The sequence below is a fragment of the Hippichthys cyanospilos genome, chromosome 9, assembly GCF_059441005.1.
Source record: "Hippichthys cyanospilos isolate Australia breed blue-spotted pipefish chromosome 9, RoL_Hcya_1.0, whole genome shotgun sequence".
NCBI classification, from domain to species: domain Eukaryota; kingdom Metazoa; phylum Chordata; class Actinopteri; order Syngnathiformes; family Syngnathidae; genus Hippichthys; species Hippichthys cyanospilos.
Window position 1 is genome coordinate 19,221,536 of NC_142377.1, and position 15,624 is coordinate 19,237,159.

Below are 15,624 nucleotides of genomic sequence, written 5' to 3' on the forward strand. Positions count from 1 at the left end.
TTCTTCTAAGTAAAGCGTATAGTTTTATGTCCACCTATTAAAAAGGATTATAAAAATGTAACATGTAGATGGAAAATATAGTCTGAAAATAAAATTGCAAAGGATTTGTGAGATGATCAAGGAAGCAAGTCAGCTGTGTTCACTCCCACAACATCGCAAACCCCTCCTTCTAAGTGTGCCCATTTATGATATTAAACATGAATATAAGCACAGTGAGACTGGCACAAAATTCTTCTAGGCTCAAAATAGGAATGAAAAAGTCCAAATTTAGAAGAATTGTATGTTTGACAGTCCTAACCAGGTTTTCCTGAACTTTATTGAGCTAAGCTGAGCTTTACATTTATACTGTCAGAAAAATAGACATTTATAATAAAGTCGGAAAAAATAGAACGTGTAAGGAAATAATAATGATGACTAACAAATAAAATGACTAACAAATTTACCCTTGTGTGAAATCTGAGTGTGTATAGTTTGAACACAAATGTATGATACTGTAGTATGAAAGGCAACTTTGTGCAATCTATGTGCGATTGTTCTGATTGTTACTTGGATGTTAAACATTGATGGAAAAAAATACAATGTTTGGACTGATTTTTTTTTCAGACCATTTAAATGAAATGTTTGTCATGGCACACCTAATGATCACGATGTTATTTCTCGGCTTTTTATTTTCGGCATGTGTATATATTTGTTAAGCCACAAACAAATGGCAAAAGGTGTAATCCTGAAGTAGAAGTCATTATTTCTATCTACTACTTTCCAGGCAGCAAAATACAATATGGAGCAACGCAGAGCTTGACGTTACTAAAAAAAATAGGATGTACACATCAAAGTAAACTGTGTATATGTGAAAAAGACTCCCGGCCATACACTAATCCTCCACATGATTTTCCGCTACCACATCCTGTTGAGTGCCCCGTTTATTGTTGTTTTAATTTTTATACAAACAGCAGTTAGCTTCTTTTTACACTTTGATGACAGGTGATTTAAAGACACATTGTTGGACTCTGTCAATGTTAAGTAGCGAGAATAGTCAGCAGTATTGCGTTAGAGCTTAAAAATACAAATAGACAGATCTGTTTTAACAATTTAGCCTACCTGTTGGTTGCTAGTAAAGCTAACGTCAACTCACCGTGACAGCACTGTTGTATGGTTGTCACGTGATTGATGACTGTCTGGATGTCCCCGCCGCTTTCTTTTTTGTGCTTACGGAGTTTGGAGCAGTGGGGTGGCCTCTTTGTGTTTTACCTGATGGGATTTGTTGAACGGCTTCTGTTGAGGGAATTTATGGAGCGATAGCTGACGATAATATGATTGGAGCTGGGCTGATTTGGTTACAGCGCGGATGCTACAAAAAATGGGAGAATAGTCGATTAGAGAAGTAAATCATCATAAAATGGCTATACTGTAAAGCTGACATGCGATTAATTAGCAAACCTTTAAAAAGGGTTTCCTACATGCTGTTGACGAAAAATGAGATTCAGGTGACCCATCATAACAGGTGCGGTGGTCACCTGATGTACGAGAACGACAAAGTAGAGAAGTGGCTCGCAAAACATTTAGTGTGGGATTATATCGTGAATAAGAGTGCGAATTCAAAGCATTTAGTTATCAAATTATTGCGACAAAAATAGTGCTGTTGTTGTTTGTTTTTTTCATTGCTGAAAATTGCAGTTGCATCTCTTTAAATTTGCACTGCGAGACAACACTAAACGATTAAAACGAGGCAACCAACGTCGGAACTTTGCGTCGAGTAGTTTATGACGTCATCTGCGAAGATCATGTGACTGAAGGTAGTATTAATTGAATTTATTGAAATTTTTACTACATTTCATTTTGAAATGTAGTAAAATGGCTTTCGTAGTACCCAAAAAAAAAACGAGTAATAAATAAATAAATAACTTTAGCCTTCAGGGGATCTCACCCCCCCACTCCCCCCTGCACGTGCCTGGTTTGGAGGGTCAGGACGGGGCTCATCCTCCCCACTCGGTTCACGCTGCATCTGCAAATGTGAAATCGCCATTTCACCCCCAGCACACTCCCCTAATTGTCGCTGGCTAAAAATGTTTTGTGGAAATTTGCCCTCCACCAGGAGTGCCATCCACGGCAATTGACACAAAGAACACTGCGTCTCAAAATTGAGACGCACACACACGCGCATACGCAGAACAAAATGATATATGTATATATTCAACTATGAAGCAATTACTCTGCAGGGAAAAAGTCAACCTGTTGTTTGGTGCCCAAATTTTTTCAATTAATCATTTCCTTATCATCAAAATAAGATTTCCAAATTGCACTCAATAATTGTCAGGTCAAAAAGTAGAAATGGTACAATATTGACAATACACTAAAATGCTGTCTGATTTATTCATTTTTTTGTGTAAATATTTTCAATATTGAAGCTATAATTATTTGATCAATTACGTCACGCATTATTCGCCTACTGTGACATTTTATATGTTTTGTTCATGTTTGGTAAGCTTTATAATTTTTTATCTAAAATGTTCAACATGTATTTTGTTTTATAATGCATTTAGTCTGTAAGAAATGCCACGTTACGTCTAATGATATTCAACGTTCAACGAGATTATTTTTGTTCGTTTTAATGAAATGTCTACAGAATAAAGAGTTTGGCAATTTTTAAAGTCGTTTAATTGCCATGTCAGCATGACATAGTAAACAACTCATTTGAGAATCACATTTCCAAGGAACACAGTCGCTTGATGTGTGCAGGCTTCTTGTGATGGAAGATGAGGAGGCTGCTGGGGATAAGGATGATGAGGATGAGGATGGTGGCGGCGTTGGCAGCAGTGCCTTAAAAAGTCCAACGCGGCCGTGTGATTGGTCGGCGGGGCTGCAGGCTGCAAAGGCGAAGGCCAGGCGAGCCTATGGGAGCTCTCGTCTGTCTCCTCCCACGACGTGTGCACCAAAGTTGCCCACTTCAACTACTTCCACGCAGCCAGCAGACATTACACTCACGCCAAATGCACTAAGGGGACAAGAGGTCCATGTAGCGTTTGCCAAGCTCACCATTGCCTTTTTGAATCAATAGCATGACTTTGTAAATAGACCAGCAGTTATTTTTTCCCCCCTGCGTGTTGAGTATCACTTTTAATGATTCCCCCCCTCCCTTCTCTTATGTGAACCTCGTCCAAGTCCATCCACCTGGGATTGGAATTTCACTGCATATTTTTCATTTTGATTTTTCAACCCCCCACTCAGACATTCTCTGCATTTTGGACTGTGAGAGCCGCTTCAAGTGCTCCTTCGTGTTGTTTGTTTTGCGTGGTGGTGCTGCTGACCCAGTAGCTTGCAAGGATGGCTACCTTACCCGGAACAGTGCCTCGGATGGTGCGCCCCACGCCGGGTCAGAACTACCCACGGACCGGATTCCCCCTGGAAGGTGAGCCAACATGGACTTTTCGTGGGTGGCATGAAGGTCACGCCTTAGCAGTTAATAGTAATATAACAAAAAAAATAAAAGATTGAATGATATATACTGTATGTGTGTAAACGCTCTTTACATTTTGATGTGTATTTGCAGTTTTTTCGTTTCGCGGGTGAGGGTCAAGTGTTTTGATAGTAAATCAAAAATAAAAAACAATCACCTTACAAAACCGCACTAAAGTTAAAAAAAAAATCAGGATTTACTGCTGAATTCGTTTTTGAAGAAAAAAAAAATCCAATTTTGAAATGGACGTAAAGGCCTTTAAAAGTTTTGATTTATAATGAGCTTGAATGTTTTTGCATTCGAAATACAGAAAAATAAACGAACACCATACATTTTTTAAATTATTATTTAAAAGCATTTAGTACATCTATATTTTTAGGGGAAAAACTACAGGTCATAATACTAGTCGATTTAAAGTATTCTTTTGTGAAAATTGTTTTTCACGTTAGTGTGAGACATCACAAATTGTTACTTGCACTGTAAAAAAAAACCCCGCTAAAAACAGAAACCACTTTAAAATACAAATGATTGACATTTATGGCAACGATAATAACAAAGAATCATTGCTTCAGTTGTTTTAAACTGTGTCTAGACGGACAATTAGTTGTGTAAAGTATTTCCTTATTGACTAAAAGCGGTGGCAGCCCATTTTTAAAGTAGCAATAAATAAAACATTTTGTTGATTTGCCAAATTTACAACATTTAACGTTGTACGCTTGAAATTTGAAGCTCAACATTTTCAGCACGGCCACGTGTTTTACGATAGTATGTAAAATACTCTGAATGTTTTTTCTTACAAATAAAAAAGTAAACAACTATCGCTTCGCGATAAGGTACATTTATTTCGCCCCCAAAATTACCATTTTGACTGATCACAAATGTGCCATTTTCTGTCCTTAACACAAGTGTCTGTTTTAATAACATTAAAGTGCTCGGCGCGGCCAAAAGAGGCAATCTAATTGTTAATTTGGCGACATGTCCCCACGCACACTCGAGCCGTCTGCGGCATACGGCTGTAGGAAGATGAGGAGGATGTGTCTGAAGACCACTTTTTGTATTTGCATGAATTTATGGCAACCGTTTTCCCATTAGGGCCGCGTCCGTGCTCAAGTGTCGAAGGGAAACACGCTCACACACACACACACAAGCATGCGGACTCACACGTGCGCGCGTATGATTTTGCAAGTTGGCTGTGGATTTGCTGGAGAGGGCCGCTGCAGCAAATGGCAAATAAGCCACGGGATGAACGTTGGAGGATCACATCAATATTTGGACAGCATGACTAGGAATAATCAAGGTGGCAAAGTGTCAGCCTCTTCACTGCTCTTGGAATTGGAGCGCGTGGAGTAGGCTCGGGTGGCACGCGGAATCTGTGCATGCACATAAAAAAATAATAATAAATCCCACACGCGGGATGTTATTTTTAGGGGGGTGGGGGGGTGATTTTTGTGTGTGTGTGTTTGACGCGAGTATGTCGCCCACGCAGTGTCCACCCCACTGGGCCAGGGCCGGGTCAACCAGTTGGGCGGCGTGTTCATCAACGGGAGGCCCCTGCCCAACCACATTCGCCACAAGATAGTAGAGATGGCCCACCACGGCATCCGACCGTGCGTCATCTCGCGACAACTGCGCGTCTCGCACGGCTGCGTGTCCAAGATCCTCTGCCGCTACCAGGAGACCGGCTCCATCCGCCCGGGGGCCATCGGGGGCAGCAAGCCCAGGGTGAGTGTGTTTAGAGGGGTCATGCAGGAATGCCGGCACTCTGCGGACATATTATTAGGTACACCTTGCCGTTTCACGCCAACCGCTGCAAAAATACAGTTACATCAGGATAAACACGCATAAACTTTTCACTGTGTAACAATTAATCCATATGTTGAGGCCCTCCATAACAATAGCTAATCCAACAGAGTGCATATAGATATTTTCAACAAGTCACTAAATCTACAGTGCAGATATTTTTAGTTACCTGCTATTTATTTCTTGGTCCCAAACATGCAATAATATCAAGATAAAAATGGTTATTGGCGTGCACATATTTTTAAATATTAGTACACCTTCACTCTAATAGCATACAAGTATATAATCCACACATGGACGTACTATACATCCATATTATTTTATAGTACTCACTAATAGCATTCCGTCGTTTACATTCACCAAACTAAAAAAAAAAATAAACAATGTACTGTGTATTGTCACTGCCCATAGAACAAAGTGATAAGTATATTTACCGTTAGTAATTGAATGTTTCTTTGTAATATTCAAGCTGTTATATTTATCGGTGTGTAAATTAATTTTTAGTCATGAAAGTGTCCACAGTATTTAAGTACACCTGCAACATGAGTTATTAAAAAAAAAAAAACAAGAGAGAAAACGTTTATACAGTAAGTTATCGCTTTATTAACTTCACTATAAAAACTGTTGGAATAAATATAACCTAATCGTGAGTTTAAATATGAGGACCGACTCAATATTCAGGTAAGATGACCCAACATTCTGGGTTATTGTACAAGACAACCATAATTTTCAAGTCATTTTGTTCAAAACTATAGGTGGAAAGTTGGGTCAAATTGAAACATATCGGTTTCGCCCTTTTTGCTTGACTCGTAATTGCGTAAAATGTCACGTGCTCATTGTAATTTAACGTGTTGTATTTAAAACATTGTTCTCACAATTTAATCATAATTGCTAAAGTCACTACCCAGCATCGTTTAGTCGTAACAGAAGACAATAAAGCCGTTTCTATATGTGCGTTAGAATCTGTGACGTCATCGTCTATCTGCACCGGGCAAATAGGGTGCTATATAGCGTAAATTTGAATTGAGTATTTTGACCCGAGACTTTGTATCGTCTCACCATGAAATGGCTGCAATTAAAAGGCCCCCCTCCCCACGTGTGCGTGCAACCTGCAGCAGGTGGCCACTCCCGACGTGGAGAAGAGGATCGAGGAGTACAAGCGCGAGAACCCGGGCATGTTCAGCTGGGAGATCCGGGATAAGCTGCTGAAGGACGGGGTGTGCGACAGAAGCACAGTTCCTTCAGGTGAGGCTTCATCTGGTAAGCTGCAATTCTTCTTTTAATAACCTTATCATAGGAGCCATATAGCGCAGCATCACTTGTCGAAGAAAAGAAAAAAAAAGAAAAGAAAAGAGGCTGCGAAATATGCTTGACTATTTTGTGCAGTGTCCTTCAAATGAGATGATTTGGTTGTGCTGTGGCTTCGAAGGGCTAATCACCCTGCATTTACCTTCTTGTTGCCATTAGTGAGCTCCATCAGCCGCGTTTTGAGGGCCCGATTTGGCAAAAAAGATGACGAGGATGACTGTGATAAGAAGGATGAAGACGGAGAAAAGAAAACAAAGCATAGCATCGATGGCATCCTCGGTGATAAATGTAAGTTAGCAACCTCATGGGCCCTTAATGGCTTCTCTATATCCACTTGCATGTCTTGTCAGCCTCCTCTTGGCTCGGATTGGGAGGATTTGCCCAAATATTTGCAAATGCACTTCCTCCGAGGCGTCCTCGTGGAAGTCGCGTCCTCGCTCATTCACTCCATGATTTAGGAGAGCTTTGGCAGGAAACTATTTAACGGCAGGAAATTCATTTGTGTTGGCCAATTGCGTCTCATTCATTCACGCGTTCAACCATTCATTCGCGGTGTGATGCTTTGACCCCCCCCCCCCCAAAAAAAAAAAAAAAAAAAATCCCACCCCTTTTAAACGGTCAGATTGTCACCACTTGTTACTTTTGAGTGGAAATCGATATGGTTAGTTGCTCGTTTAGTCGGTTTCCATTTCTAATTGATTTTCCATTCAATTTGCAGGAAAAAGCACTTTGTCGCCGTCTTGTAATATTTTAACTTAAACTGGAACAAAAGAGAGATTCATCAGAGGCGATTAGCGGGGAAAAGGTGTGTCGAAAATATACAGCATATAGATTCATTGTATTGTTTCTGTAAATAATTTAGAAAAATGTTTTTAAATACGTATTGCAATATGCCTTTAATGATGTAAAAATGCCACACACACATGTCAAAACCCAACTGTTAAAATACTCTCGTAAGAGAAGATTTTTTTTTTCTTTTTCTTATCCATTCAATTATTTTGAGATATTTTCTTGGTCACTTTGCGTAATTACACAAAAGCCCAAAAGGTGTGTATATGCGCATTGGAATTTATTTTAAATTAGCATTAAAAAGTCTTTTCGGCAAAGGAAAATATAAGCCAGTATAATAATGAAAATATATTTTTTTTAATTTAAGAACGATTTAACACGTGTTTTTTTTTCACGTGCGTAATTATTACGCACATTTGAATCGGAAATATATTTGCACAAGGGAATAATATACAGCGTTTTATATAATTAAGAAAATTGCATTATATTGAACTCAGCCTACACGAAAACCCCAAAATTGCGAATCTGTAAACGGAATACTTCTCTTGGATTTGGTTTTCGTCAGTCACTGGTGCGTGCGCAATTACGCAAACCATCCTCGGCGTTTAGGAATTGGACCCTGCAAATATTAATAAAGGGCATGCCGCTACACTCCCCTTTTAAACTTGAAGATGAACCTTAAGAAACCTCCCTTCCATTGATAGTTTTTTCTTCTTCTTCCACGGAGCCACAAAAGGAAAATCCTGGAAAGCAGAACAGCGAGGAGCGTCCATTCTCATTCAGGAAACTTTGGACAAAAGGCCAAAAGGGGGGCCCATCAAAAGGAGATGAATTATTCAGCACGCCCCGCTGCTAGATAGTTTTGTAATTTCATATAATGGCCCGATGCAATGCAATCACTTGCTAGCGTGAAAACTCTTGACCACTTGCACCCCCACCCCATTTTCCTCCTGATTTAGAAAAGCATCCCATAATTTCCCCTGGCTGCTATTTGTCCCCGTTGCGCTTGTGTTTTGGAATCGGGGAGAGTATTGCGCGGCTATAAAAAGACGGCGCTCACATCCGGATGGCTTTTAATAATAATCCTAATAATAATGTTAATACTTATTAGCGGGGAGCAGCGGAGACGCGGCTCCGCTGAATAGGTGACTACGTGTTCACACCGGGTGTAATAGCTGGCAGGCACGCTGGCAAATGTATTTATCCCCAATCAGCCGCTCACTCTGGCGGCGCGCGGCGCGGCCCCCTTATACGAGCGGAGAGGGGCTTTAAAGCAGATTAAACGCAGCCTTTTATTTCTTTTCACTTTCATCTCGGAGCCGAGCTCACATCGTGGCTCGCCCTGGGCGCACAAATTCATGAGGGTTCTTCTCCCTTTTTTTTCCATCCACTCCTCGCTCTCGCTCTTTTTTTTCCTCTCTCCAGATTTTAAGTCCTTCTTATTTATTTATCGAGTTGTTTATTGTGCGTGTTTTGGAGGTTACATCGCGGATTTATTCCAGCTCTAATCGAGAGTTCATTAAAAGTGGCTCTTCAAACCGCTAACCATATTACAGTCGTGCCCTGTTCTTTTAATGACAGATCACAGAGGGTGGAAAAATACGTTATGCAAAATGTGGTTTGAGGGCCATTTAACATTCCGAATATTGTTGTTTTTAATAGGCCCGATCGTAAATTAGAATTAGCTACAAGTGTAATAATATTGTCTACAAAAAAATGTTACGATGCCAAATAAAATGCCGTAAAGATACCAAATTTTAAAACATAAACCTGTTTCCTTCAAAGAATTATGTTCAAAAATACCAAATATGTTTATTACATTTTAGTCACAAGTGTACAGTACTGTCAAAAATTGAAAAGGTAACGTAAAAGCTTTTCCCCAGAAAATTGTATACTGCTTATAATTGTTTTTACATTGTCTTAATGATTGTAAAACATGAACATAACAGTAATTAATGGGCCTGTAGTCTTTTTTTATAGCACTGATCTCATGTTATCTAGTCATATTGCAAATCTAAAATGTGGACCTAACAGAACTTAATTGACTTTTTATCTTATTTTTTTGCGTGTATTACATATTATCTGCTGATTGAAAATCACAAAAAAATAAGAAATAGAATTCGACAGGAAATAAATATTTTTTAAAAAGTTCACCGTTACTTTTATGGTTATTATTGTTATTATTAAAACGTTTCCCCCCTTGACTTATTTCAACAGATGACTACTGAAATAATTCTTTCTATTAAATTTTATTATTTTGCTGTGCTCAGCAAATTAAAAAAGAATAAACCCAAATATGCATGTTATTGTCTATTTGCTGCACCAATTTTACACTACCTCACTATGCTCATTTAAAAAGAGAATTCAACTGGCCAAAAACTGGCTTTTGTGCTTTACCGTTTTTTTGCTTCTAATGAAAACGTGCCCTCATGAAGCAATGTTCAGAAAAACGCACATTTAAAAATACACAATCAAAATGTGAACTTAATTGGAACTCTAAAATATAATTCAAATAAAAGTGAAAAAAAGTATTTTTGTGTAATCCGTTATATTCTTGAAAAATGCAGCCGCCTGTCGTTTTTTTTTTTTTTTGCACGACGCACATGTGCCACGCATGCAAGTGACACACGCGTCGACAGGCGATGGACACTCGAGCAAATCGCAGGATTAGCAGAGGTCCTCAGTCTAATTAAACAGATGCCAGGTGGGATTATTTCCACATTTGAGGGAGGGGAAGTGACAGAGAGGTGCGACGGGTGTTGTGGGGAGCGCACAAGATGGGTTTAAATGTATTTTTGGGGGGGCAAATGTTATTCGATCGCAGGTCGTCGCTTTTCTAACGGACGGCTGCAAAGCCTGCACGTTAATAAATGTATACGAGTTGCTTATATTTCGGCTGTTAATGCCTCGCTGAATGAATGGAGAAGGTTGATGTTGGGGTATTGGGGGCGGGGGGCATTTGCAGGGGTTTTGGTGGAGGGGGGGGGTGGAGCGCACTTCAAACAAATCCATCTGGAACAGTGTGTGAGAGAGATTCAGTGAAAGTATGGGCGAGTTATTTAGCTATTAATAACGTTTTCTTTCCTCGGGCGCGGAGGAAGGCGAGAGAGGGAGAAGAGAGAAAGAGCACAACTCCATCCGCGCGAGTTATTTGGCTTGGCTGGGAAACGGAGAGAGGAGAGCACCCAAATGGTGGGCAGAGATAACATACCCATCATAGCGCAGACCCCGCGCTGCGCTTCACTGCATTAAACTCGGATTAACCTCCCCTGTCCCCGCAGACACTCAAGACACTTCGCGCTGGAATTTACGTCGCACCGCGCGGCTACCGCGGCCACCTCGTCACAATAATAAAAACAACAACAATAATATTAATAATAATCACTCTACATAATAAACTTCTTATGGTTAAACTTCTTAAAATTAATTTAGATCATAATTATGTACATGCAATTAACTATATATATATATATATATATATATATATATATATATATATATATATATATATATATATATATATATATATATATATATATATATATATATATGTCAGTATAATAAAATCAGGATATATTTAATTAAAGTGAATACGCAAAATATCACAATTCCACAATTAAAGAGAGGAACTTTCCGAATATATATTAATGTCAACTATATTTCCTGGACAAGGCTACTCAATGTGCTTCACAAATTCAAACACACAATCTAACAACTGCCATAAAGCATTAGTTGAAGAAACGGGTGTCTCCTTTGTAGTCAATGTTTCTCTCGGAGAAACTCATTGTATAATTACACTGACACATGTTGTGTTATTACACATTCAGTTCGACAAACTGATTAATGAACTAGTTTTAAAATTAGAAGTCAAGGTTAATAGTTCCTTCAATTATTGTTTATATTACTGTAAAAAATAAAAAAAATGCATCTCAAATGTATTGTTAATTACAAATTTACTGCAAATTCTTGCAGTCGGTCTTTATTTGACATCAGTGGTGTAAGACATTTTAAAAGCAAAGTTTAAAAACAAAGAGAGGTTTACTATCATTGTTAAATAAACCTATATTGACTACATCTAAATAAATTAAAAATTAAGGTATAGAAATAAAATAACCTTTTTTTTCTGTAGTGACTATATATGTACAGTGGTTTTGTTTTAACAACAAATGCTCAACAGACCTTAATCAGAGATAAAGGGAAAAAACATTGCTTTTAACTTAGATTTTTAAGTATTTAGTTTTGGGCTGACCTCCTCTCTGCTGCAAACTGATTCCATTTGCGTGCAGCACAACAGCTAAATGCTGCTTCACCATGTTTGCTTTGAAACCTGTGCTTGCCTATAAACTCATAAGATACCCAACTACACAGTGTAAAGAATCTTTGTTACACCAAATGGTACCCACAAGCATAAACATCGCTCAATTAAAATCAATATCACAACATAATGCTGATGATGGTGATCACTAACGCACATATATCAAAAATGCATTTTTACTGGGGAGGGTATTTGCAAAACTTCACTGTGATTGTTGCTGACAGACTCTTTCAAGGTATAACTCATCAAATCTCCAGTGATTACGTTTGTGTATGTACATGTACCTGAATATAAAACAAAATAATAAAAATAACGTAGTATGGCCAGTAGGTCTCATATCATTTTTAAATTTGCATGTAGGTCATAAAATATATTGAATCAAAAAAGTGTGTCATAGAGATTAAACTTGTCACCCTGCAACTTCCTTCTGCTTGCAATTTTAATATGATTAACAGTAAAAAAGCATGTTTGTGATTTCAAAAATGGGAGTTCAATATAGGGCCTGCGGGCAAAAGAAGGACCCACGAGTGCATTGAATTCGGCCGCTTTCTTCAACCAAATAAAACCTAAAAAAATCACAGCGAAGCACAGAAATGCTCATTACATATAACAATAATATATAATTTCCTGGCTCATCATATTGTTGTCACTAGGTTGAAATTATGGCCCTGGGAGGATAAGCTATTTATTAAAATATTGTTTTAAAAAAAAAAACTTCAGCACGTTGGATCTAGCAATGCATACGAATGAAAGGAGCTCTGGTGAGAGAGGGGTGTGTGTACGGGCCCGCCGAACCCAGAGTGACATTTCAGTGTCAGCGGCTTAAGCATCGACAGAAATATATATCAGAAAAAAAAATAAATAAAAGGGGGGCGGGGGGGCAGGCTTAGATTCCTTCCGCGCTGCCATTTGACTTTGATCACATCACAAATATTCATGGGGGCACAAACACTCTGCCGCCATTATCCCGGCTGACAGTGATACCTCTCAAGGCTGTCTATTAATTAAAGTGGCGCGCTTACCAAGTGGGATGACGACGAGAAGAAAAAAAAAAAGCCCCCCCCCCCCCTCCCCATCTCTTGTGGTTTCTCTTCTTGAAAAGGGCCAATCTTTCCTCCCTGGCTTCTTGTGGGAAATTTAAAAATTGTACACAGAGGAAGACATGGGGATTTCTAGCTCATTTCTATAAAGAGCCTTTTATAATCCTTTCCTGCTTAATAACTTAAAGGGATTCAATTTCTCCCCTCGTGGACGGGGAGGGGAGGTGGCTTTTGCGATGGCGTATTGTCGGGAAGCACTTGAAGGTTAACACTCGGCGCTCCCGAAGAGCACAACGTGACGCGCCTGTGTGATGTCACCAGCCTGTGATGTTTAATCACATCATATTATTTACTGACCGCAATTGAATTCGCACACTCTAGTTGGAGCGGCGCGCTTGGGGTCTTCACGCCATATGAGGCAAATTAAACAGGAAGTGACGCCCCCTCCAGGTATCCTGTCACAAAACAACACATAGGCCGGCTTTCATTAGGGTCTGTGTTTGATTTCCCTTCCAGTTTTCACTTAATGCAAGATGAACTTCCAAGACCGCCTTTTTTTGTTTTTTGTCATGATCCAGCCATCCATCTCCGAAAGCCTTTGTCCTCAAAAAAGGTCACGGGTGAGCTGGAACCTATCCCAGCAAGGTACGCCCTGGAGTGGCAGCCGGCCAATCGCCGGGCACACGCGGACTAACAAACGCTCACATTCACACCTGTGGATAATTTAGAGTATTCAATGAAGCTAACACGCATGTAAGAGGAAGCCGAGAAACATGCGCGCGGGAAGGCCTCGGGCAAGTTTCGAACCCAGAACCTCAGAACTGTGAGGGAAACGTGCAAACTACTCGGTCAACATGCAGCCAACAGGTGGTGGACTTTAGTAACAAAAACAGTGAAAGGATATTCAATTCATTGCCATCATTCAAACAAAGGTGACGCTTTTATTTTTTTTTGAACTGCAGTTTTAAAATAGCAAATTTGAAAGGCAGAAAATAACGTTTATTCTCTTCTTATTGCACGCACACATTTCTTTATTACAACTGTAAAAATAAGCTTTAAATTCTTCGTATTGCACGACACTTTTATTTGAAAGTCATTCCAATTCATAAAGCATCATCTACATTATAATGGTGACTGAAAAAAAACAAGATGTGCAAGACTGTTACTGCGATAAAAGGTGAAGAATCAAAGTTATTAAACATAAGTGTTAAGTACGACACTGAAACTGATTTTTGTTAAATAATGAAAACCGCTGAATATCAGGGTGTTTCCAAACTTTTGGCAAAATCATCACGTTTCAGGAGACCCCTGAAACATATTTGTTCAACCATTAACATTACATCGTCAAATCATTCAAGCCATTTTTAATACTTTGGATTAGTTATTAATTTGTAAAATCCACAAAACACCTGAGGAACAGTATAGATTTTGAGCTGATGCAAGCAATCTGTTATTAAGCTCAACAATCAATTAATTTCATGTTTGTTTCTTTTAAACAATCAGTGTGAGACAAACACACTCAAAAACACAACAACCATAACAGGATTTGTAATACAGTACGTCTATTAGTATTTAGTGCAACTAAAATGACTCACTTGTGTTTTTCATTGAAAAAAAGCTTTGTTTTTGGTCAATATTGCTAGATGAAATCTTATAAACAATAAATTAATTTGGAAATGAAACTGGTCAGACCCATCCTGTCACTTTAATATAGTAATGAATCCTTTTGCGTCATTTTATTCAATCATTTGATCTTAAAATCATTTTCACACTAAAACAAAACAATAAGACACTAAGGAGCTGAAATTTCACCCAGATGGTGACAACATGTCAATGTTCAACATGGCACGACCACTTAGTTATCACACTTCCAGGAGTGTGCTATCCCTTGGCTAAAATACCGCAAGAATGATGTGGAAGAAATGTCTCAAAAATGATCAAAATACTGCACAAGGGTGAGATTAAAAATCAAATACCTAATGACACAGTGTATAATAATAACAAGAAAAGCTTAAACGCAGAAAAAATGGTTGTATCCAATTTTACTTTTACATGTTAAAATAATTTGACTAGTCTTTAATCTTTAAAATGGAGCAATTTGATGAGCAACGTGACAGGAGTGTTGGAAAACAATCAATTATTTAAATACATTATCATTTAAATCATTAACCATGAACACATGCTGTGTTAAATTAGGCTGCTTCATCTTTAGGTCACATACTCATTGAGACCGACTCAACGTTGCCTCTGCTGGCCAAACAGTGCATGCCAATTTAATGTATCCCTAAACATTTGCTGATAAATGATCAATCAATTAAAAATAACCGACTGACATGCCCCAAACGTTGAATTGGTTGCGTTGTTCATCATCTACGTATGTGGGAGGTACTGATGGCCACTGATGCAATAAGTGACACACACTTGCGGTATCCAGCTAGACACGCTGCGAGACTCGGATCAGATAGACTGCTGTAATAAAGCTACTAATGTTCCGTTTGGTCCGCCGCTGTCAGAGAGCTATTACTTTGTCGACACGTTTGTTATTGCGGTCCTCATTCGCCAAGATTGCGTCGCACCGAGATCTGTTTCCTATATTTTGGGTAGCTTACGGAGGCCCCGCGAGAGGGACGCAATATTAGAAACAGCTCCGAGTATGATTTAGTCAGCTTTCCATCTCGCCTCCTCGGAGGCCTTTAATCGTCGCCCGCTTTGTTAGCGTTGATGTTTAATCGGCTGCGAGAAGATGAATGAGGCTGACAGGAATCAGCTGTCCACAAGATCCCTTGTGGCTCCGACTCGGAAATCATAACCTGAGCGGCTTTTCCTCCCGCCAAACCGGCTCGTTGAACTTGTCACATCTAATTAGGGTGTTCAAGCGCGCCGGGAGCATCGGTGGGAAACAGTAGGCGGCAGGGTCC

The 15,624-nt window shown here is 39.2% G+C and overlaps 1 protein-coding gene across 4 annotated transcripts in view; it reads left to right on the top strand.

Moving 5' to 3' along the window:
• Window positions 1–2,903: 2,903 nt before the first annotated feature.
• Window positions 2,904–15,624, top strand: part of pax7a (paired box 7a) — a 66,172-nt gene continuing 53,451 nt past the window's right edge. Inside the window, exons 1-4 of one of the 4 annotated variants that reach the window (XM_088422855.1) lie at window positions 2,905–3,406; window positions 4,941–5,176; window positions 6,370–6,499; window positions 6,722–6,850. In XM_088422855.1, coding sequence (XP_088278981.1) covers window positions 3,322–3,406; window positions 4,941–5,176; window positions 6,370–6,499; window positions 6,722–6,850 — 580 coding nt within the window. In that variant the 5' untranslated portion in view covers window positions 2,905–3,321. Of the gene's footprint in view, window positions 3,407–4,940; window positions 5,177–6,369; window positions 6,515–6,721; window positions 6,851–15,624 lie in introns of all 4 variants that reach the window. The other 3 variants (XM_088422854.1, XM_088422856.1, XM_088422858.1) reach the window with 3 other exon arrangements.